The sequence below is a fragment of the Diplotaxodon limnothrissa genome, linkage group LG9, assembly GCF_057381915.1.
Source record: "Diplotaxodon limnothrissa isolate DT_005_m linkage group LG9, D_limnothrissa_male_GT1.1, whole genome shotgun sequence".
NCBI lineage: Eukaryota > Metazoa > Chordata > Actinopteri > Cichliformes > Cichlidae > Diplotaxodon > Diplotaxodon limnothrissa.
The window spans coordinates 17,581,957-17,601,384 of NC_140604.1; the positions used below are offsets into that span (position 1 = coordinate 17,581,957).

General features: G+C 39.2%; 1 protein-coding gene across 1 annotated transcript in view; it reads right to left on the reverse strand.

Moving 5' to 3' along the window:
• Positions 1-853: 853 nt before the first annotated feature.
• The window catches only part of dpp6a (dipeptidyl-peptidase 6a), a 180,093-nt gene continuing 161,518 nt past the window's right edge, over positions 854-19,428 (reverse strand). Inside the window, exons 9-26 of the mRNA XM_085362797.1 lie at positions 15,182-15,336; positions 14,934-15,031; positions 13,942-14,065; positions 13,816-13,854; positions 13,367-13,474; positions 12,951-13,042; positions 11,113-11,160; positions 10,881-10,999; positions 8,078-8,149; positions 6,684-6,791; positions 5,542-5,611; positions 4,705-4,899; positions 4,271-4,325; positions 4,067-4,166; positions 3,300-3,358; positions 3,141-3,213; positions 2,988-3,061; positions 854-1,003 (exon numbers count right to left, since the gene is read on the reverse strand). Coding sequence (XP_085218923.1) covers positions 854-1,003; positions 2,988-3,061; positions 3,141-3,213; positions 3,300-3,358; positions 4,067-4,166; positions 4,271-4,325; positions 4,705-4,899; positions 5,542-5,611; positions 6,684-6,791; positions 8,078-8,149; positions 10,881-10,999; positions 11,113-11,160; positions 12,951-13,042; positions 13,367-13,474; positions 13,816-13,854; positions 13,942-14,065; positions 14,934-15,031; positions 15,182-15,336 — 1,739 coding nt within the window. The remainder of the gene's footprint in view (positions 1,004-2,987; positions 3,062-3,140; positions 3,214-3,299; positions 3,359-4,066; positions 4,167-4,270; positions 4,326-4,704; positions 4,900-5,541; positions 5,612-6,683; positions 6,792-8,077; positions 8,150-10,880; positions 11,000-11,112; positions 11,161-12,950; positions 13,043-13,366; positions 13,475-13,815; positions 13,855-13,941; positions 14,066-14,933; positions 15,032-15,181; positions 15,337-19,428) is intronic.

Here is a 19,428-nt window from a genome sequence, read left to right on the forward strand (position 1 = left end):
TTTGACAAAGTAAGGCACAGTGACTAAAACAAGTTAATGCTTTTTTTGTTTTTGTTTTCAACATTTGAATAACCGCGAGCGTCACAATAAAACTGTGTCAGATAAATAAAGGTATTTTTTCTCTTGGAATAGTTTTCAAAACAGGGAATTCTGTCAGCATCACTGAAATACGTAAAATGAAATTTACAAGATAAAACTAACATCAGGGCAAACATGAGTACCAAAAGAAAAACATGTTATAGCTGGATGAATGCTTGTGTGCTATTTTACATACTGTAAGAACAACAGACACAATCACAGTCCAACATGAAAAGTTCTTCACAACTTTAAAAATAGTAACATTTCCTGTATCCCCACTATTCCAGACACCCATTTATGACCAATGCCAGTTAGCGTTTTTCACCAGGGGTCTGATTTTCATTAATATACAAGCCCACAAGTTATGTGCTATAAAGTGTTCCTTCTCCTCACAGCTTTAAGTCTGTGTGAGAGCTGATCCTTTCTCTCCACTGCTTTTGAGGAGCTGGTCCTTCCCCTGTTGTGGAGAAGACTGCTTCCCGTCAGTATTTTCCCAGACTTCATATCAGGTCATCAGTCTTTACTGGCTCTCACGAGCCTTTTTGATTCCAACTTGGGGCAGGAGGGAAGGGAGTAAGAATGGGTGGAGGATCAAATGTGTTGTCTGCTGGAAAAAGGCAGTCTCAGGTGCAGTGTGTGGACACGGGGAGGAAAACGATGGACCAAAGACAAATGAGAGTTGCATACTGTGGACACCAGGGACAGAATGGAGGGCGGTAGATGACCAGATGGGTTGGAAGGATCTGGGGCACAGGAGGAGCCCTATGAGGCCAGTCTAACCCTCATCTTCAATCTCTTCTTCCAGAGCCTCCTCAAACACTCTTTCTGGTAGCCTGAAGCACTCCTCAAAAAAGTTCACCAAGGACTGACTGAGATGCTGCCTCGTTGCTTCACTGTGGATGAAGTGGCCCTCGTCTGGGTAGATCTTAAACACAAAGAATAAGGGAAGAACATCACTTGAATTCAGTGTTTAGTAATTCTTAATTTTTTTTTAATTTAACCAAAATTAATTACAAAATCATTTACTGAACTTCTAGGGGACTAGCATTCATGCTAGTCATGCTACTAATATGATTACTGAATGGTATATCTGAAGAAACTGGATACAAATGACATTTTTGGTCTTTAAAAATCTTTTTTTGATGCTGATGAAATAATCTTCTGAAGTGTGCAGCAGGGTGGCACAGTGGTTAGCACTGCTGCCTCACTCTGTGGACTTTGTTCTTCGATTGCAAGGAGGCTACAAAGCTCTGTGTTTCGTGAGGTAAATTGGTCTTTCTGTCAATAGCGTCTAAATATAGTGTACACCTACAAAGAAACACAGCAAAGTTTTTATCTCAGGTAGCTAAAATCAGTTTTCATGCTAACAGCTTTACTTTGTTTAGTTCCTCTGCTGGTTGGCAGCCATCTATCATTTGACATGGACTGTGGATCAGAACCTCACACAATCAATTGATTTCAGTTTTATTTATATACCACCAAATCACAATATCAGTTGCCTCAAAGCACTTTTTATTATAAGGTATTGACCCTACAATAATACCATCCTGGCTAAGTGAAAACAACAGTTTACTCCAGGTGTGTCAAACACAAGGCCCAAAATCCAGCCCAATGGATGGCTTTGGAAAATATGAAGGAGGGCATACATTTTGAACCTTTAATTGTATTTTAATAAATTTAAGCGTTTTCCTGCATATAAAGACCTCCCCTACGACAATTTATACTATAGCAGAGTAATTAAGTAATAGATCAATTAATAACAACTCTTTCTTAATTATGTAGAAAAACTGAAAAATGTTATTGAAATTTCAGATCTTTTTACATTTAGGGATCTCAGGGATTAAATGTGTAGTTGAACTGTTATTACTAACAGACAAGGTATCTTCACTGGTCTGGCTCACTTACGATTAGATACCTGTTCAGCTGCATGTCAACGCAAATATCTAATAACATGACAGCAGTTCAGTACAGTTAGGCATGCACACATGCTCCAAATAAGCAACGGAATAGGGAAGAAAGGTAATTTTAGTAACCTTTAATGTATTATTGGTGCCAGTAAGACTGGTCCGAATATTTCAGAAACTGCTGCTCTACCAGGACCATTTCTATGGTTTAAAGAGACTAGTTTGAAAAGTGAGTGGTAGTTCTCTTAGTGAAAATGCCTTGTTGATGTTAGAGGAGAATTGTCAATCCACTTTGAGCTGATAGGAAGGCAATAGTAACTCAATTAACCATTTGATTATAACCTAGGTATACAGAAAAGCATCTCTTAATGTGCAACATGTCCAACCTAGAGCAGCTAAAGACCACACCAAGTGTTCAGAGCATGAAGGTTTCAGTTTTCCTGTTGCAACACTGGGATGGCATATACAGGGTGTGTTTGTTTGGGTAGCAGCCAGCGGGTAATGGAGCCAGCGCGTAATGGAGGAAATGAGTGTGCCGACTAGAAAAATCAACCGAGCGTGACCGAAGAGAAAACTTTGAATCTGTACCAGAATAATTAAGATAGTTCTGAAGGCAAAAGAGGTTCCAACCTGGTATTAGCAAAGCTTATAAACTATCTAGTAAGTGTATATTACCAGAGCTCAAAGTGTTTTTCAACCGACAGTAACTAAGTGATAGTGTTTATTTGAACCCATCATAAACTAGTAGAGATCTAATATTAATACTGTGCACACTAATGTGTCTGTTGGTCAGTAATGAGCTTTGATGAACATTCGCCAGCAGAGCAATGTGTTATAAAGGGATTAGTCATGGTGTTAATGCAGGATGCCCAAGGAGGTCTTATAATCTCATTATGTGTGAGGCAGACATTGTGAAGGGCTAATCCTCTGCCTGCTGCGAGACCACCACTGGGATCACAAAGCTCCCAGAGGTTGGACTGAACAAGGAAAAGAAAGACTGCATACCTGTAGGGTGTAGTTGGCCTTTTCACTGATGAGCTGGGCAATGAATTTCGCTGTATGTTGAAAGTGGACTTTTTCTAAAGAAACCAAATGAGACAGATTATTGTTTATCTTTTACATATTCAGTTATGAAGATGATTATAATTCCTGACCTACCGTCAGCTGTAGGATGGATAATCAGAAACTTCTTATCCATAAACTGAGACGCTCTGTGGGCTAAATTTGCCATCTAAAAAACACATTTCAGCAGATTATTTTGATAATTATTACAACTGGAAAGAAAATGAAAAAAAAAAAAAAGTAATAAAATCTTACCGTGTATGCTCTTGTGTCAGGTTTGGGCAGTCCAAGGTATCTCTCAGAAAATGCAGAAGCTAGAGGGGGAAATAGGCTTCGGTTATCTTTTATTAGCTTTGTTGTTAAGATCAAATCAAATCTTCCATTAATCACTCTTTGTTTGAGGGTGGTTTTTTATCCCTATGTCTAAATATATTCAGCCATCTACATATTCCTTAGTTTTGAGGCTGTTACAAGAGTCTTCATTTGCAATTCCACAATTCCAGTGTCATGGCACGTCTCTCACCGCCTCTGGCAGAGCGAGAGAAATCAAATAGATAGGAAATCAGTCACACCGCAACGCCCAGCTCCTCCTTAATTTGCACTTTCCTGACTCGGTGCGCCTCCAGCTACAACAGCACCGCACCTCGTTCCTTGTTCCCTGCGTCTCTCGTACTGTCACTCCCTCGGTGCACAGCACTTCTGCATTTCACACATTGTATTCCTCGGGTAGCCGAGGTGAGGCTGGTGTTGTTAACTTCGTCTGGCACTGATGTGATTGAGTTCTAGGTTTGTCTGCACCATCATACTCATGAGTGCCTACTTGCGTGACGCAGTCCCTGAAAAGATATCCCCGCTGTGGGGTTAAAGGTGCTAGATTTGCAATCTGTCTTCCCTTTTCCTCTGAATATTCTGTCAGTGCTGCCTGAGCCTGACTGATTATGCAGGGTTACTGCATTTGTTTAGTACACGTAGTGGAGTGGTGATTTTTCAAATGCAAAAAGCTGCAAACAAACACAGCTTACCATACAATTCAAAATCTGTGATGGGTGAGAGGACAGCGCCGCATTTTACAGGAGATTCCTCACCGCTGACCAACAGGCTGGTCACATAGCCTCCATACACCTGAAGTACAACAACTGCATGTTAACACAGAGATACTTGAGTGTAGAATGGACTATTTTGGTCAATCTTTGGACCCAGAATGCACATACTGACACTATTCTTACCTTTCCAAATGCTCCGACTCTGTTTTTGTCAACATAGGGCTCCTTTAGAATAAAACTGTCAAAGATAAACATTGGTTCAGTTTGACTTTTAGAAAAACTGTCTCACAGTAGCAGCTGTAGCTCTAACTTACAAGATGTTTTAGCAGCTGTTTGCAATAAACGATCCATTATACTATATTAAATTCACAGTGTTTGTTTAACACTTGCACATTAAATGCACGTTTTCAGTTCTGCCAGACCAGCTGCTATCAGTGTGTGTGCAAAATATATTTTCATAGCAGTAACTAATGAAGAATTTACAGATGATAATGTAAATTTATTTGTGTGTGTGTGCGTGTGAATAAATGTGGCTTTAAGATCTGGCAGATGACTTCTGCAAATTACACAGTTTAATGTGTTTTTCTCAATAAAGCAGCACGACTTTATCCACATACTTAAGTGCATCCTTCTGATCCTGCTCCTCAAACACGCCCAGTTTCTTCTGGATCCGATGCAGCAGGTTGGTGCCCTGGAAGCCGCTGCCTTGCCCGTCACAACGCAGCACGATGGCGCCGAAGCTGCTCACCAGCACCGTGGCCCAATCCAAGTGAAACTGCTCTGACACCATCTGGTCACCAGGTGTCCCATCGCTGCACCACAAGCAGAGCAGTGAAGTGAAATCGAGGCTACCACAAGTGATGCGATCCTTATTTCAGTCCTAACTTTGTGTCCATGTGAAAATAAAGTGCATAACCTTATGTCCCAATTTTCTGCAGTCTATTTTTTAAATTAAACATTTGAGCTATACAGCGCAAGAAAAGCAACAGCAGATGAACAGAAAACAGAGAAAAATGGGGACATGGAATAGAAAAACTTACTCAAAATCAACGGCATGCCTGCTAAATGGTGTAAGAGTTTCAACTGCAAGTTATGACTGTGATGAAGAGGTGAAATAATTCCTAATGATTTAAACTTCTAATAAATCATTTTTACAGGTATGAATGACGATACAATAAATTATAGTAGTGTGTTTTTTTTTTCTAAAACGGTGAGAAACCTAGATCTGACCTGGAGAATAAAAATATAGTTCAAGGCTGGAAGAAAGGAACGCTCATGAAAAAATGGTGGAGAGGAGGTTCAGTTTGTCACAGTGTAATTATTATCCAGCAGGTGTCAGGGACAAAGAAATTTATCTGCTTGGCATGTTTGCATTGATATGGACGGATATGTCCTCATATAACTTGGAGTGGAGACTGCATTGCTAATAGACACACACTTTTGTTGATACATACACAAGCAGGAGCAGAGGGTAGTGTGACGTTTCGACAAAGCCAGCTGGTTTCAGGATCTGCATCGACAAGGCTGCAATGTCAAGTCAAACAACTGTTACACAAAAGCAACTAAGGTCTCTTTCACAAACACAAAACATAACCCCTGGTTCTGTGCACTAAACTTTCTAGCTGTTAGTGCCGCAGTTTTGGATTGCTAAATTAAGTCAAATTGTATGGATGTCTATGAGAAAATGCCTTAATTTATTATCTTTTCGGAGGTAATAGACTTCATGGCTTCAGTTGCTAGCTTAGCAATGCATGTTCAAAGTAAGCTGGATCATGACTGTAGCACAGAAAACAACCCATTTTATATGCTTAAGAACCACAGATAGCATAACTTATGGACACAGCTACTGTGACATCACCTGTTGGCTTCTGAAGGCCAGTTTTGAAGCCTTGAGATGAGCATTTTCATGGCTTGCTGAAAAATTGATGTGACAGGTCTGGCTCTCAAACCGCTTGCTCATTTGACAAGAACTTGTGATTAACAATGAAGAGGAAAATGCCACAGAAATTCCTTTTTGAAACATGATATGGTCGAGATTTACGAAAAAAGTGTGACCAAAAATGGGAGACTAAAACCACATACATACAACAAACTGTTCATAGAGGGCAAGTCCAAGGCTATTTTCCCATTCGCTTCTATATGAATATTTCCCTAGAGTTATCATTTTCCATTTAGAGTGATTTTAATCTGGGCCCACATTTTTCATCTGGCGTTAAACAAATATTAAAGCAGGGTTTTAGAGCTCATGTCACCATATGAGCATTCAGTGTCGTCTGGTTCTCAGGCAGACCTGCCCCTTATTCCTCACATCTGGCTTCAAAACATGAAGACAGCCATCATGATGGCTATGTCCATCTTTTACATACAGTCTACAAATAAAATATATTTCAAACTTTATGGGTTTGTTTTTTTTTCTTTTTTAATCAGGAATCAGTTTGTTTTGATTGACAAACATCTTTTGGCTCAGTTTACCTCAGCTCCGTGGCATCTTTTAATATAAAAAGAAGTGAAATAAGCTCTGTATTACTCCATCATTAGCATTAAGTTCCTAATAATATGCCATTATACAGTAAGAGTCTGGTGGTCTGATACATACTATAGTCGTCCATGTTGATCTCCTTGTACTCCACTATGGGCATCTGCATGGACTCCAAGGTCAGCCTCACTTTCTCATTGCTCTCCAGTTTATAGACTTCTACAATACCTGAAGAGAGTATGTGAGATAACAGTTTACAGTATTTTTGTCAGGCAGCTCATGTTTCAAATGACTGATTTGTTACAGGAGCAGAATAGAGAGTAATCTCCTTATAGATGTGCTACATAAAAATTTGGGGGGCGATAAGAAAAATCTCCCCCCCCCATGAAACCTAAACATAGATGTTGTAGAGGAGATGTAAAAGCAGGCACCAAATCAAGACGGCCAAATTGGAATGAGATGAGGAGACTTCATACACTAATTCTAATGTGATCTTGTCTCTACCATTGCTTACAGCAGGACATTAGAAAGACCTACAGGTCACTTAGAAAGACATGCCTTTAAATGCAGCATACTGAGTGGCAGGAAAAAAATGGATTGCACTTACAAAAATGCTGTTGTGAAGGTGAATACATCGAATAATATATGGTAATGAAATTTACAGAGTTGTTTTTTAACATATTCAGGACGGGGAGATCTCATTACTTAAAGATGATAAAGACTGGCACACACATACACACTGTAGTAATCAAATAACAGTATGCTGATAGTGCTGTTGGGCAGGTTATAATCTAATGAGGACATCCATTGTGAGGAGTAATGTCATTACGTCTGTCATGCCACACTTGGCCTGTAGACAAACAGTGACTCAGTGCAAAGGTGATCACTTTGCACTACACTGCAAACACTTCTGCCCCCTTTTGACAAGGTCAGGTTAAATATAGCAAATATGGTAATGTAGAGAAGGTCATTTCTAATGTGTTTCATTCCATTCAGGCTTGTAAATATTCATTTGTGTCAAAAGGTAGCTTCCAGGGCTGAAAGAGGAAGCAGGAGCGTCAAAACTGGAGTTCTTTATAAGGCCACTAGGGGCTAGCCCCTAAGGTGAGTCAAAAATCTGTTCAAATTCTAATTCAGGCGAAAAATTATAGCTTGTGTACAGCTAATTTCCTCCTACAAAAGTAAATACAATTCTTCTTTAAAAATAAATAAATAGATTTTTAGTTTAAAACTCACACATTTAAACTTTATTATGAATGTGGATACAGACAGGTAGCAAGGGCGACATTGTTGTGAAGTTTGAAGATCATCCATAAAAAACTGTGGGTAATAAAAAGCTTTTACAGATTTTCCACGTTTGATGTGACCCTGATTTCACCAAAATTAACTTTTTAACTTTGTAAATTTGGACATTTTAACATGAGAAGCTAAGGCAATGACTTGCTTCTGGAGCCAGCCACTAGAGGAAATATACTTTTTGACATGGAGACCTGCTGCTTGGTTGAAATACTCACTTTCTCTGTCTTGTGTCTCACTTTCTGTGTCTCTCTGTGTCTTGTAAACAGCCACAAACGGGATGTCCGGCCCTAAAAAGAAGATCAGAGCTCAAATACTATGTATCTTTATATTTGACCATGACATGTGGACATTCTGACTTACTATGGACTGTTTAAAAAAACTATTTATTTTTAAATCACCATAATATTAATACATAGGTTGCTGTATTTACTATTTGTTTATAGCAAGGGAAAAGTGTATGTTTCCTAACAAATGCACACTGATGCCACAGTGTCCTTCAGTGAATGCACAAAAAGAAAAAAACAAAACAAAACCCTGAAAGATACCAGATCATTTGTCTGACAGACAAAGAAGCACATCTTTGCTTATTCAGTTTATGTAATGCAATAGCTCTAATAGCTTTTCCATATCTAGGCCACAAACAGAGGCACAGCCCTAAAACCTCAGACTGCAGGGAGGAGGGGCAGCAAATGAAGTGATTGATGCACTTAGCAAATTGAGAATAAAATAGAGGAACACTGTGGTTGTATTTGTCGAAGAGCAAACCGGCCACTCTCTCCCTGGCTCCTTTTTCTCTCCCTTACACTCCCTTTCCTTGTGATTATGATATTATAATCTCATCACATGAGATCACAGGCAGGCTGTGAAGGAAAGAACTGCACTACAAATACATGAGGTACAAGATTATTGACTGTCAGAGACTGTCAGAGGTTGAGCACAAAGGGTGTGATTGCATTTTGGTCGGTTCAAGTCTGATCTTAGATCAGTGGTGATCAGTTAGCAAGTATTGACACTGAAGTGTTACATCAGTGATTAAATATTGAGGCTACAGGCTTCAAGTCAGACTGAGACACAGTTTCTGCTGCGGCATGACAACAGTGCTGTGACATTTTGATATTTCTCTGATCACCAGGAGATATTGAATAAATGGATCAGAGGTAGGAGAAGTGCAATGATATGGGATCTCTTTTTTTAATGGTGAAAGAAGCTTTTGACATTGTGACAAGTAAAGTCATCCGAGCACCGGCTCTGTTTTTGCCACAGTGCTGTCACTTTTCGGTGAACTACCTACCAGCAACACAACAGAAATATGAAATCATTTTAGCAACAACATCTCACCAAAAGAAAATTGGTAGAAACATTTTTACTACAGTGTAATTTCTAAGTACTGTACTGTATGTTTTATATATACTTCACCTCATTTCAAAGACTTTGCTACAGTTGCTCACATTTACATACAAAACATATGATTAGTATATAAAATATCATTACAGGTTTTAATATCGTACACGCACTGTATACATGTTATTGTACATCACTGAGAAAGAGGAAGTAATACAAGAGCACTATTGCACAACTCCCCCCAAAGGGCAGGGGCTATACTAAAACGCTGATATTTTATACTGATGTCATTAATTTTCAATAATGACATCTCCATCGTGACATCATCGTTTTCATAGATCATTTGTGTGGTCCAGTACTGTTAACATGGAAATCTAGTGTGATATATTAATCCTTTGTGTGTCATGGTGAAGTCATACACTGCTGTACTGAAAAAAATATTTTAAAGAGCTCAAAGAAAGTGCTTGTTCCACAATGATTTGAAGTTTGGAGATGATCCAGTGGAAACTAAAGCCTTTTCCTAATCTGTGTGACTGTGACCTTTGACCTATTAGCATTATATACTAAAATGGTGTGTTTTATCGTCTTTACACATATGACTGGAGCAGAATTGGCTGAAATCCTTGGCTTCTATAAGCTGTAAAACATACATAAACACATGAAATTATATTTTTTTATAATGTATATTATATATATTATAATTTTGTATGTCATGTAACTTTATAGGCCATCGAATTGAAAAAAAAAATGCCCGTACATCTTTCTCCAGGCCCTTTCGTAAGATATAGTACTCGATTTATCATATTACGAAAACTGATCTTGGAGATTTTTCACATTTGGTGTGACCCTGATTTTAACATCTGTCTGATGATTTAGCTTCAACATCAGACAGATGTTGAAGCTTAATAAAAGCATTACTTGAATGTGCATTCAAGTACACCAAGCTACAGATTACTGAGAGAAACCACTTTGAACCAACAGACACACCTATAGCAATGACTACAAAAGCGATCCCTTTTATGTGATTAAATTATTACAGTAAGTCAAAGGACACATACATGACTAGCAGTGTAGGATGTGTATTCTCTTAAGTGTAGCTAATTTATTATCATATAAACTTCAAAACAAACAAAATTTTAAAGCTTAACATTATGACACAATATGACATTGTATCCAATGTGTACCCTCTGGCTTATGCTTATCATGTGTAATACAACAGGATATTATGTGGTTGCATTTTAACAGCCTGCACTTCTCTTTCGACTTCTTCTTTCTAAAGCTTTTTACTGTTTTGAGGCTTTTAAATATTCATTTATGCTTTTAAAGGCTAATTTAACATCTGGCCAGGGGTCAACAGTTGAAAAATTACCCAGTGGTAATCTAGTAAACTCACTGGTACACTTGTAGTAATGTTGATTAATGTGTATTGTCCCTGAAGGTATAAACAAATAAGAAATGCAAACTGGAGGATTGGCCATTTATATGATGGCTGATTTATCATCACAGAATTGCATTGTCTCCTTGCACATAGGGCACACTGTGATGTAATAAAAATAGCAATGCCCATTTTAAAAGTTTGCACTCATGCACTTTGTAACTTCATTGTTAAAAGAGAGTCCTGTGTGACATCTTTAAGTGGATAAGCTAAACAGAGGCTGAATTCACACATGGTACTACCTTGGCAGTTGAGCAGGAAGTAGCTCATGTTGAGGCTGAAGGAGCCACTGATATATCCACAGCTGTTGGACAAGGCGCAGGTCAGACAGCGACGGTTGAATGAACCAAATGTGTCCGCACTATGGAAATAAATATGAGTGTTTGTTTTTAACATTGAAACTAAAAAACACTTTTTCCCAACTATCAAAGCCACTAGTTTTTCAAGTGCAGTGTAAGTTCGAACAGCTAATACCTGTACAGATGCCTTCGCTTTGGACCATCTTCAGTGCTCAAGAAGTATCTGTGTAAACATAAAAAACGCAAAAATGGAATGACAGTCATGTATAATTGTTATTTTTGGTCTACTCTGTGACTTTAGCAGAGCTGTGTTCCCCAGTCAGCTTTGGGACTACCCCAGTAATACCCCGACTAGAAAAGATGTTTTATAAAAGAACCCAGAACAGAAATGGGACAAATCTTACCCCCATTTGGCTGGGATTTTTTCAAATCCCTGCAACTCTCAGGGAAAAAGAGGAACTGTGTGTCTATATATGTTTGGATGAGGGTATAAATATGTGAAGTCATGTTAGTCCGGGGCGACCGTGGCTCAGGGGGTTGGGAAGCGTATCTGTAACCGGAAGGTCGCCGGTTCGATCCCGGGGCTCTCTGTCCTGGTCGTTGTGTCCTTGGGCAAGACACTTTACCCTACTTGCCTACTGGTGTTGGCCAGAGGGGCCGATGGCGCAATATGGCAGCCTCGCTTCTGTCAGTCTGCCCCAGGGCAGCTGTGGCTACAACCGTAGCTTGCCTCCACCAGTGTGTGAATGTGAGAGTGAATGAATAGTGGCATTGTAAAGCGCTTTGGGTGCCTTGAAAAGCGCTATATAAATCCAATCCATTATTATTATTATTATTAGTCAGATCACAGTGGGAGTGTAATTATCAGGGAGTGATGGGAATGAGTCACACTCCTCATGGGTGCAATGGAGACTCGAGGCAGTTTTTATGTGTGTGCATTCAGGGCAGTTTGTTGTGTGGAATTGTTTGAGGTGGCACAGTAGAGCATCTATTTCCCAATATTTCAGCCCTAAAGACCATATATACCTATAATAAAAATGAAGAATGATTTTATTGTCAAACCACTGAAACAATGGGCTTGCCTCTGTCCATGGTGCTGAATTTCTAACCTTGTTTATCTGTTTATCATTTATGACCACATAAGACTCTTCAAGCGTACCTTGCAAGTTATGGGTTGGGCACCCTTTTGCCTTCAATCCTGTCTTAATTCTTAATGACATAGATTCATCAAGGTGCTGGAAAAATTCTTAGAGATTTTGGTCCATATTGACATGATAGCATCACACAGTTGCTGCAGATTTGTCTGCAGATGCCACAGTGCAAATCTCCTGTTCTCTTATATCACAAAGGTGATACCTGGATCCAGATCTGGTGACCGTGAATTCCATTTGGGTTTTCCAATCTTCTGTTGCCCAATTTTGGTGTGAATTGTAACCTCAGTTTATTCTAAGCTTATTGGAGTGGCACTCAGTGTGGTCATCTGCTGCTGTACCCCATCAAGGTTCAATGTGTTGTGCATTCAGAGATTCTCTTCTGCATATCTTAGTTGTGGTGAGTTGTTACTTGAGTTACTGTTGACTTCCTATCAGCTCAAAGCACTCTTGGAATTCTATCCTGACCACTGGCATCAACGAGGCATTTTCACCCAGGGAGCTATTGTTAACTGGATATTTTTCATTTTTTTGACCATTCTCTGTAAACCCAAAGAAATGTAGATGAAGAGAGTATGGGTAAATATCAACAGATCAACCTGCCTGGCACCAACAACCACGCCACAGTCAAAGTAAGCTAAATAATTTTTCTTTGCCATTCAAAGCTTGGTTTAAAGTTCTGCAGATATTTTTGAGGTTACATAACCCAATTAGATGTTTGCGTTAATGTGCAGTTGAACAGGTGTATCTAACAAAGTGGGTGGTGAGTATAGAGTAAATGTAACCAGTTGCAAATGTGTGGTAACATGCTTTTTAGTATGATTGAGTTCTGGTGGCGGCTTGGGGGTTTGTGCATGCTCACATTAGTTGGTTCTCCTCGTTGTAGGCCAGAACTTGAGTGACATCCCAGTCTCCAGATGTGATAGATTGCAGTGTGTCTGTACTAATGTTGGGCTGTGGGTGTAGAGAAGCAAAAACAGCAAAAATATGATAGTTATCCTCCAATGCCACCAACAGTTTCTGTATGTGACAGGAACAGGACAAATATTTCACTACAATCACTGTACAAAACATCAGATGTACCACCTTGGCAATTTACAGGTGACAGAAACTGCTGCAAATAATCATCTAGAAGGAATTATGTATGCAAAATGTCTTTCAAACAATTTTTCATTAATATGGGCCACACTTTTTGAAAGTTTGATATGAAAGGTTCATCAGTTCCAAGTTAACTTCATGTTAGTGATGCAAATACTTGGCATACAAATATTCTCTCACCTGGGAGATGGACATGGAGATGTGAAAGAATTTGCCCCTGCCTCCTTGAGGAATGGCCCGTGTGAAGAACAGCTTCAGACCATCTTTGGAAAAGAGCGGCTTCTCATTCTGAATACACAGAGAGGGTTGATCTAAGTGTTTTCACTTAACAAGACATAAAATAAAGACTGCTACAGACAACTAAATACGCAGGCTGCTTAATGCAGTAATTATACTGGCATTCCCGCATTATAATTTAAAAAGACAGCATACACTGCTTGGAACAAAGCCATGTTAAATTTAAAGCTTGAATTTAATGACTGTGCATGTCGTCAGGCAAGAAATGCCAGGCAACAAAGCAAGTAAACAGTGGCTATAATTTAATGACTGCTACAAAGGAAAGGATAAGTACCTCAGTGCCTTAATACTCTAAATCTACCTTACACACACGTGTGTATTATCATTCTCACCTGCCTGTGGAGCCACCCTTCACTTTCATCTTCGTGTTTCTGTGGAAACAGATAAACAGACTTCAGTTGGGATAAAGAAACAGCCTTTCATACTTGCGGCACATGTGCCATGCACACTGTGCTCACCTTAGTGCAGACTCCCGTTGTAGCCTGACATAGTGTGAGGATTGAGATGTTCTGTGCTCTGTTCAGCCAATTAATGGCTAGTTTGGTGGTGGTGGCCCATTTCACCATGGTCACATAGTACTCACTGGCAAACAGAAAGCATATTTAGCATTTATTATCGTTGGTATCAGCTGCAATGCGGGTAAAAATAAGATGATGGAAAAAGTGGTTGCATCTGAACACAGAGAAATCAAGCAGTGTATAAAGAGGTGGAAAAATAGGCTGTAAATATGAAGAGACTAAATAGAGGCATTAAACTTAAACACAACACCCTATTAAGGAAAAATGCATCACTGGGGACAGAAAATCCCCCAGTCTGTGCAGCATATCATATAATAAAAATACCCACTATGACTCTGTAATATACTGTATTCAAAAATATTTTATTATCCAAAAATCCATATTGCTTTGCATCACCTATGATAACACATGTATATACAACTCATATTTAGGACTTTTCTGTTGATCTACAGATTTGTGATTCTGAACATAAAAAATTTTTTCATCCTCATTTTTCATCCATGTACAGGAAAGGTATAAATCTCCATATTTGGACACTGGATGGGTCGGCAGGGAAGCCACTTACATCAGTTACAAGTCCCTGATTAGATGTATTTTTAACCTTTACTTGTTTTACTTTACATTTTAAGTTATTGTTGTTACTGATTTACATAATATACATAATTAATGATTCATTAAAAAATATTTATCTGAACTGGGGACTCTAAATACTCTAAATCCTACAAAAGTTATAAACCCTCTTTAACTGAAGCTTAAAGTCTGTCCTGCAATCACATCTTGACTGTTTGTACAGATATGCCAAAAAAAAAAAAGCCAATGATTTTCCACCGGTTTTATGAGACTGCAAATCTGAGCCAAATCTACGATGTGTAAAATGTGCATCGGTTGACTGAGCACAGAGGTAGACTGTTTGATAGTTTTGGATGACTCACCCTATCCTGGGATCATCAGGCCTCCTCATTTCAATGGTGTGCAGAGGGCCGTTAAGGTTCACGACATAAAGAGTGATGACTGGATTTTCCTCTCCAGCCTGATCAGAATGAAAACAAAGTGAGTAACTGAGCATAATATCCCATAAAAAAACAAAGCAAAACATAAAAACACTTTGCTTAAACCATTCTATTTCTATAATTTAAACTATCTGCATCAGTACAGATGTTTAAAGAAGGAAAAAGTATACCTTAGGGTAATGGTACTCTTTCCCTATTGGGTAGGGTGAGCCTGTAAACATTGGCAGCTCCATCCTGGGCACCAAGGTGTCATTGATGGTGGCGTATGCTAACCTGGCACCATCTGGAGACCACCAATGGGCAATGTGGGAGTGGAAAATCTCCTCTGGAAGAGCAAATAGAAAATGACCATCAATCATAATCATAGTGAATAACACAATCCAACAGCAAAGACAAAAGTTAATTACATAGCTGCAGGCCAACAGCATCACACGGTTGTTACTTGTTGGGATTATAATGGAGCAGGTGTTCTGGGGAAAAACTGCATTTTGAAATTTATAAATGCTCTTTATGATTACTAGCACTATTTGTATTGGTTTGCCTCCCTTTTCTTTCTCCCACTGGTCAGCATATGTGACTTATGCTTGACTTTCTTTTCCTTTTGACAAGTCAGGGCTAAACAGTATGATAACTCCCTCCTGAAAGTAGAAAATCCCTTAACTATTCAGGTGAAAGAGCAAGTTTTTCTTAAATCCTCCACATGCCAAAGTGCCCTTGGCCAGGACACTGAGCCACAATTGGTGGATGAGTGTTTGTATGAATAGGGGAAGGAGAAGCATTGAGGATTATTTTTAAAATACTACTGCTGACTATTTCCCTAATTTGGTCAAACTGATAAAAGATTCAAAGTTACCCTTTTTGTCCTCTCAGCAACATACTATACATACAACTATACTTTGTGCCTGAGCTGCTAAATTTGGAATCTCCCACTCACTATCTGTCAAACCTACATGTGAAACCACTTGCTACCCAAAAGTTTGAAGTCATAAATCACAACAGCATTTAATCTCAGTACACAGCATGCTGACCAAAATAGAACTCAGCTACATTTCCCTGAAATAAACCTAACAGCACTTTCTCACCAGGTACCACAGCGCAGATAACTTTCTGGGTCGTTACTACATTTCTGTGTGTACCATTTTCAGCAAGAGGCTCAGCTCATTTCAGGTCGGTGACCTAGACATTTCCCCCGAGCCCCTCTGTGTGCAAGCGTGTCCACATAAAATAACACAGCGATCACAGACACTCCTGTTTTACATATACAGAGAGAATAATGGGGAAATGAGAGCAGTCTAGGTCCTTCATCTCCTTTGCAACACAAAGACAGACAGACAGACACACACAATTGCGTCTGTCAACACAGAGTGTCTCATTAGGAAATTATGCAAATAAAATCTCACTGAGGGAACTTTTTGGCAGCATAAAGCATAGCCTTGACAATCCTACTTTATTACTAAGTCTGTGGCGACAATGCAGACGATATCAAAAACACTCCGACTCATTGTTACAGCCTGCCACTAGCTACATTTATATCAACTTTTGCAATTAAAACTTCATTAATGCTGTTTATCTGTGGGACTGGGTGCTGGCTTTGGGGAATTAACAACATCAACTACCAATTTGCATTTTCATTAACCACGCATCGCTTGGTGGAATTACTTGATATGCAGCATCATTTGTCAAACACCTCCGGTACAAACGCCTATGTACATTGTTCTCTTACACAGTTCTGCAAAAGTAGTTGTGCTTGTAACCTTCTACTGATGGACACTGTTTCATGTGTTTCACTGTTTCAGACTATTGTTTGCCTTATTTTGTCATATAGTATCTATCTATATATATGTACATATATCTATTGCAAGCATATGGAGAAGTAAATTAGTCTTAAATTAGCTAAAATGAGCATTTGAAGTGCTTTAAACACTCTATTTCAGGCAGTTATTTCTATGCTTGGATCTGTATGAAGTTAAAGGGTGGGGATATCCCCAACATGGAAATCTCAGTTACTGTCAAAACACAAGGCCCACCCACCTGCTGTTCAAAACTATTGTTTGCCAAACGCAACCAATCAGGCGTATAAAGAGAAGGAAGGGAATACACTGTAGCTGCACCAAGGGTCAGTATAAGTTATATAAGAATTATTGTGAATTGTGAATCATGCAAAGCTACACTTGTAGAGAGTTGTTGTTGTTGTAAACAAAAATATGAGTTGAAAATGAGCTGAATAGATTCCTTTAAAGAACCTGAAACAATACACATCCCTGCGGAAGTAACATTATAAGGAAAAAGGCTAATGGAAGCCTTTAGTCCCATTAGTCTTTGCTCTTTTAGTCTCCCTTGTGTGCCCACTTGCACCCTGCTGGCAGTGCTCAGTGGGGAATGATTGGATCTCACTGTCTGATGCTGAACAGAGCAGCATAGGACAACAAAGCACTGATTGCATTTTCAAATGGTGAAAAATAAAATAAAATATAAAAATGATTTCCCGCATGGCCAATTCTACCGCTGCGTGCCAACTTCACCGGCGGCAGCTTAAAAGGCTTTCCGCGCGGAGTGGAACGGCCGAGCTGTCAGATCCACTCGGCTGGGGACGCCCAGTCACCTTGGCCAGTCAAGGAGAAAGCAGTTACGTCTCTGGAAGTGTCCTGATAGGTGTGTGATTACAAAAGAATGTGCAGGGACAAAAGAGAAACCAAGAGAAGAGGCTGTGAGCGAACCACTTTTAATGAGCCAGCTCTCATTTTCTCTCTTAAGTAATGAGATCACATCTCCTGTCTTTTTACAGCCCACCTCATTGTGACGAATACGAAGGTGAGCTGTCGGAGGCTCATCTCCTTTGTCCATGTTCTCCATCCTGGTGTGCAGACTACATTATACACTGAGTAGAGGACATTATTAATGCATGAGATGCCATAAGTCAAGCGGCCATTGGAAAATAATGAGTGCAAGGTGACAGACTCAGGAAAGCTGAGCTAACAAGAAAAAAAGAAAATCAGACATCCAAGGTTGCAAATATGTGATTTTTAAAAAAAACATTAACAGGATACAAAAAAATATAAAAATGCTGCAAATATTCCGTAAACTGTGGCACAATAACACCACGAATCCTTCTCAGTGTTTAGAAAAAAATGACCACATGCATCCAACAGAGGGCAGCAGAGAAACATGCCAAACACAAGGTGAAGAAGCAATGCAGCACAGAGGGAAAGCCTACCTTTGTCTTTAGTGTCTGGTGCATACTTCTAGGTCACTGCTCCTCTGTTTTGGAGTCCAGCTATTTTTCTCTTTGAGATGAGTTGTGTTTTTGACATTTGTATCTATACGAGCTATAACATTTGCATTAACCCACCAGTCACCTCTGCCAAAACAAACAAACAAACAAAAAACTACACAAATCAATGTTTGATATGTCCAATTAAGTAAATTTTAACCACAGAGCACGGCATTGAATACAACTACATATACCTGGCATGGTCAAGCCCTGCTAGCCCTTTATTCTGGCTTGCCAACAACCAAACTGGTTAGATGGCATGAAAATCTTCCAGCCATAGCGCCACAAAAATATGACAATAAAGTAGCTGATACTAAATACAGCACAACTATCAGTGTGTAGATTGAGGATGTGTTGCAAGTGATAATTAAGCATTAGCAGAGAAGCACATGACAGAAGAAGTGAGATTTTGCAAAGCATCTACAAAGCCTGCAAATAATCTGTTTGTAGATCTGGCTTAGGAAACCGAAGGATGAACACTGTATTACAGGGCATTGGTTTTGCAGGTTTATATTCAGAAAGGAGATTTTAAAAAGATACAAGAGGATTTAGCCACTTTACAGCTACACATTTTGCAACAGTTCACTTCCTGTCATTTCAGTTCAGTTATATTTATCTAGCATCAACTGGCAACACAAGTCAGAGCAGGACACTTTACACGATAAGGTAAAGAGTTTCCTCTAACCAAGAACTTGATAAGTAGCTTCAACATAAGCCCAGCATTTTGCACATTAACAAAAAGATGCGATGTGAACATGTTACAGTTTTTAAAAATAGAGGGATGACTGCAGAAAACAGCATTTGTGGGTTTACAAGGTTAAACTGATGCATGTTTTTATTCTTTCCTCAAACACGCTTTGTAAAGTCGGCATTTAGTTTTTCTAGTTATAAGGTGCAAGCCAATTTACTTTGAAATATAGACCTCAAACCTCATGAGGATAGTGACATTTTTCACAAAGTTGAACAGCGTCCAGTCCAGACATAACGTTATGGCTTCTGCTGCCTATAGCAGACACTTACTGAACTGCAGTCTGCAAAACATAAGGTCCAGCAATTTTGAGCTTAAACTTCTTCAATTTTGTAACTTCTTTGGTCTCTTATGAGTACCACTTTAATGCTACACTCCCCACAAAATATAGGATAAGG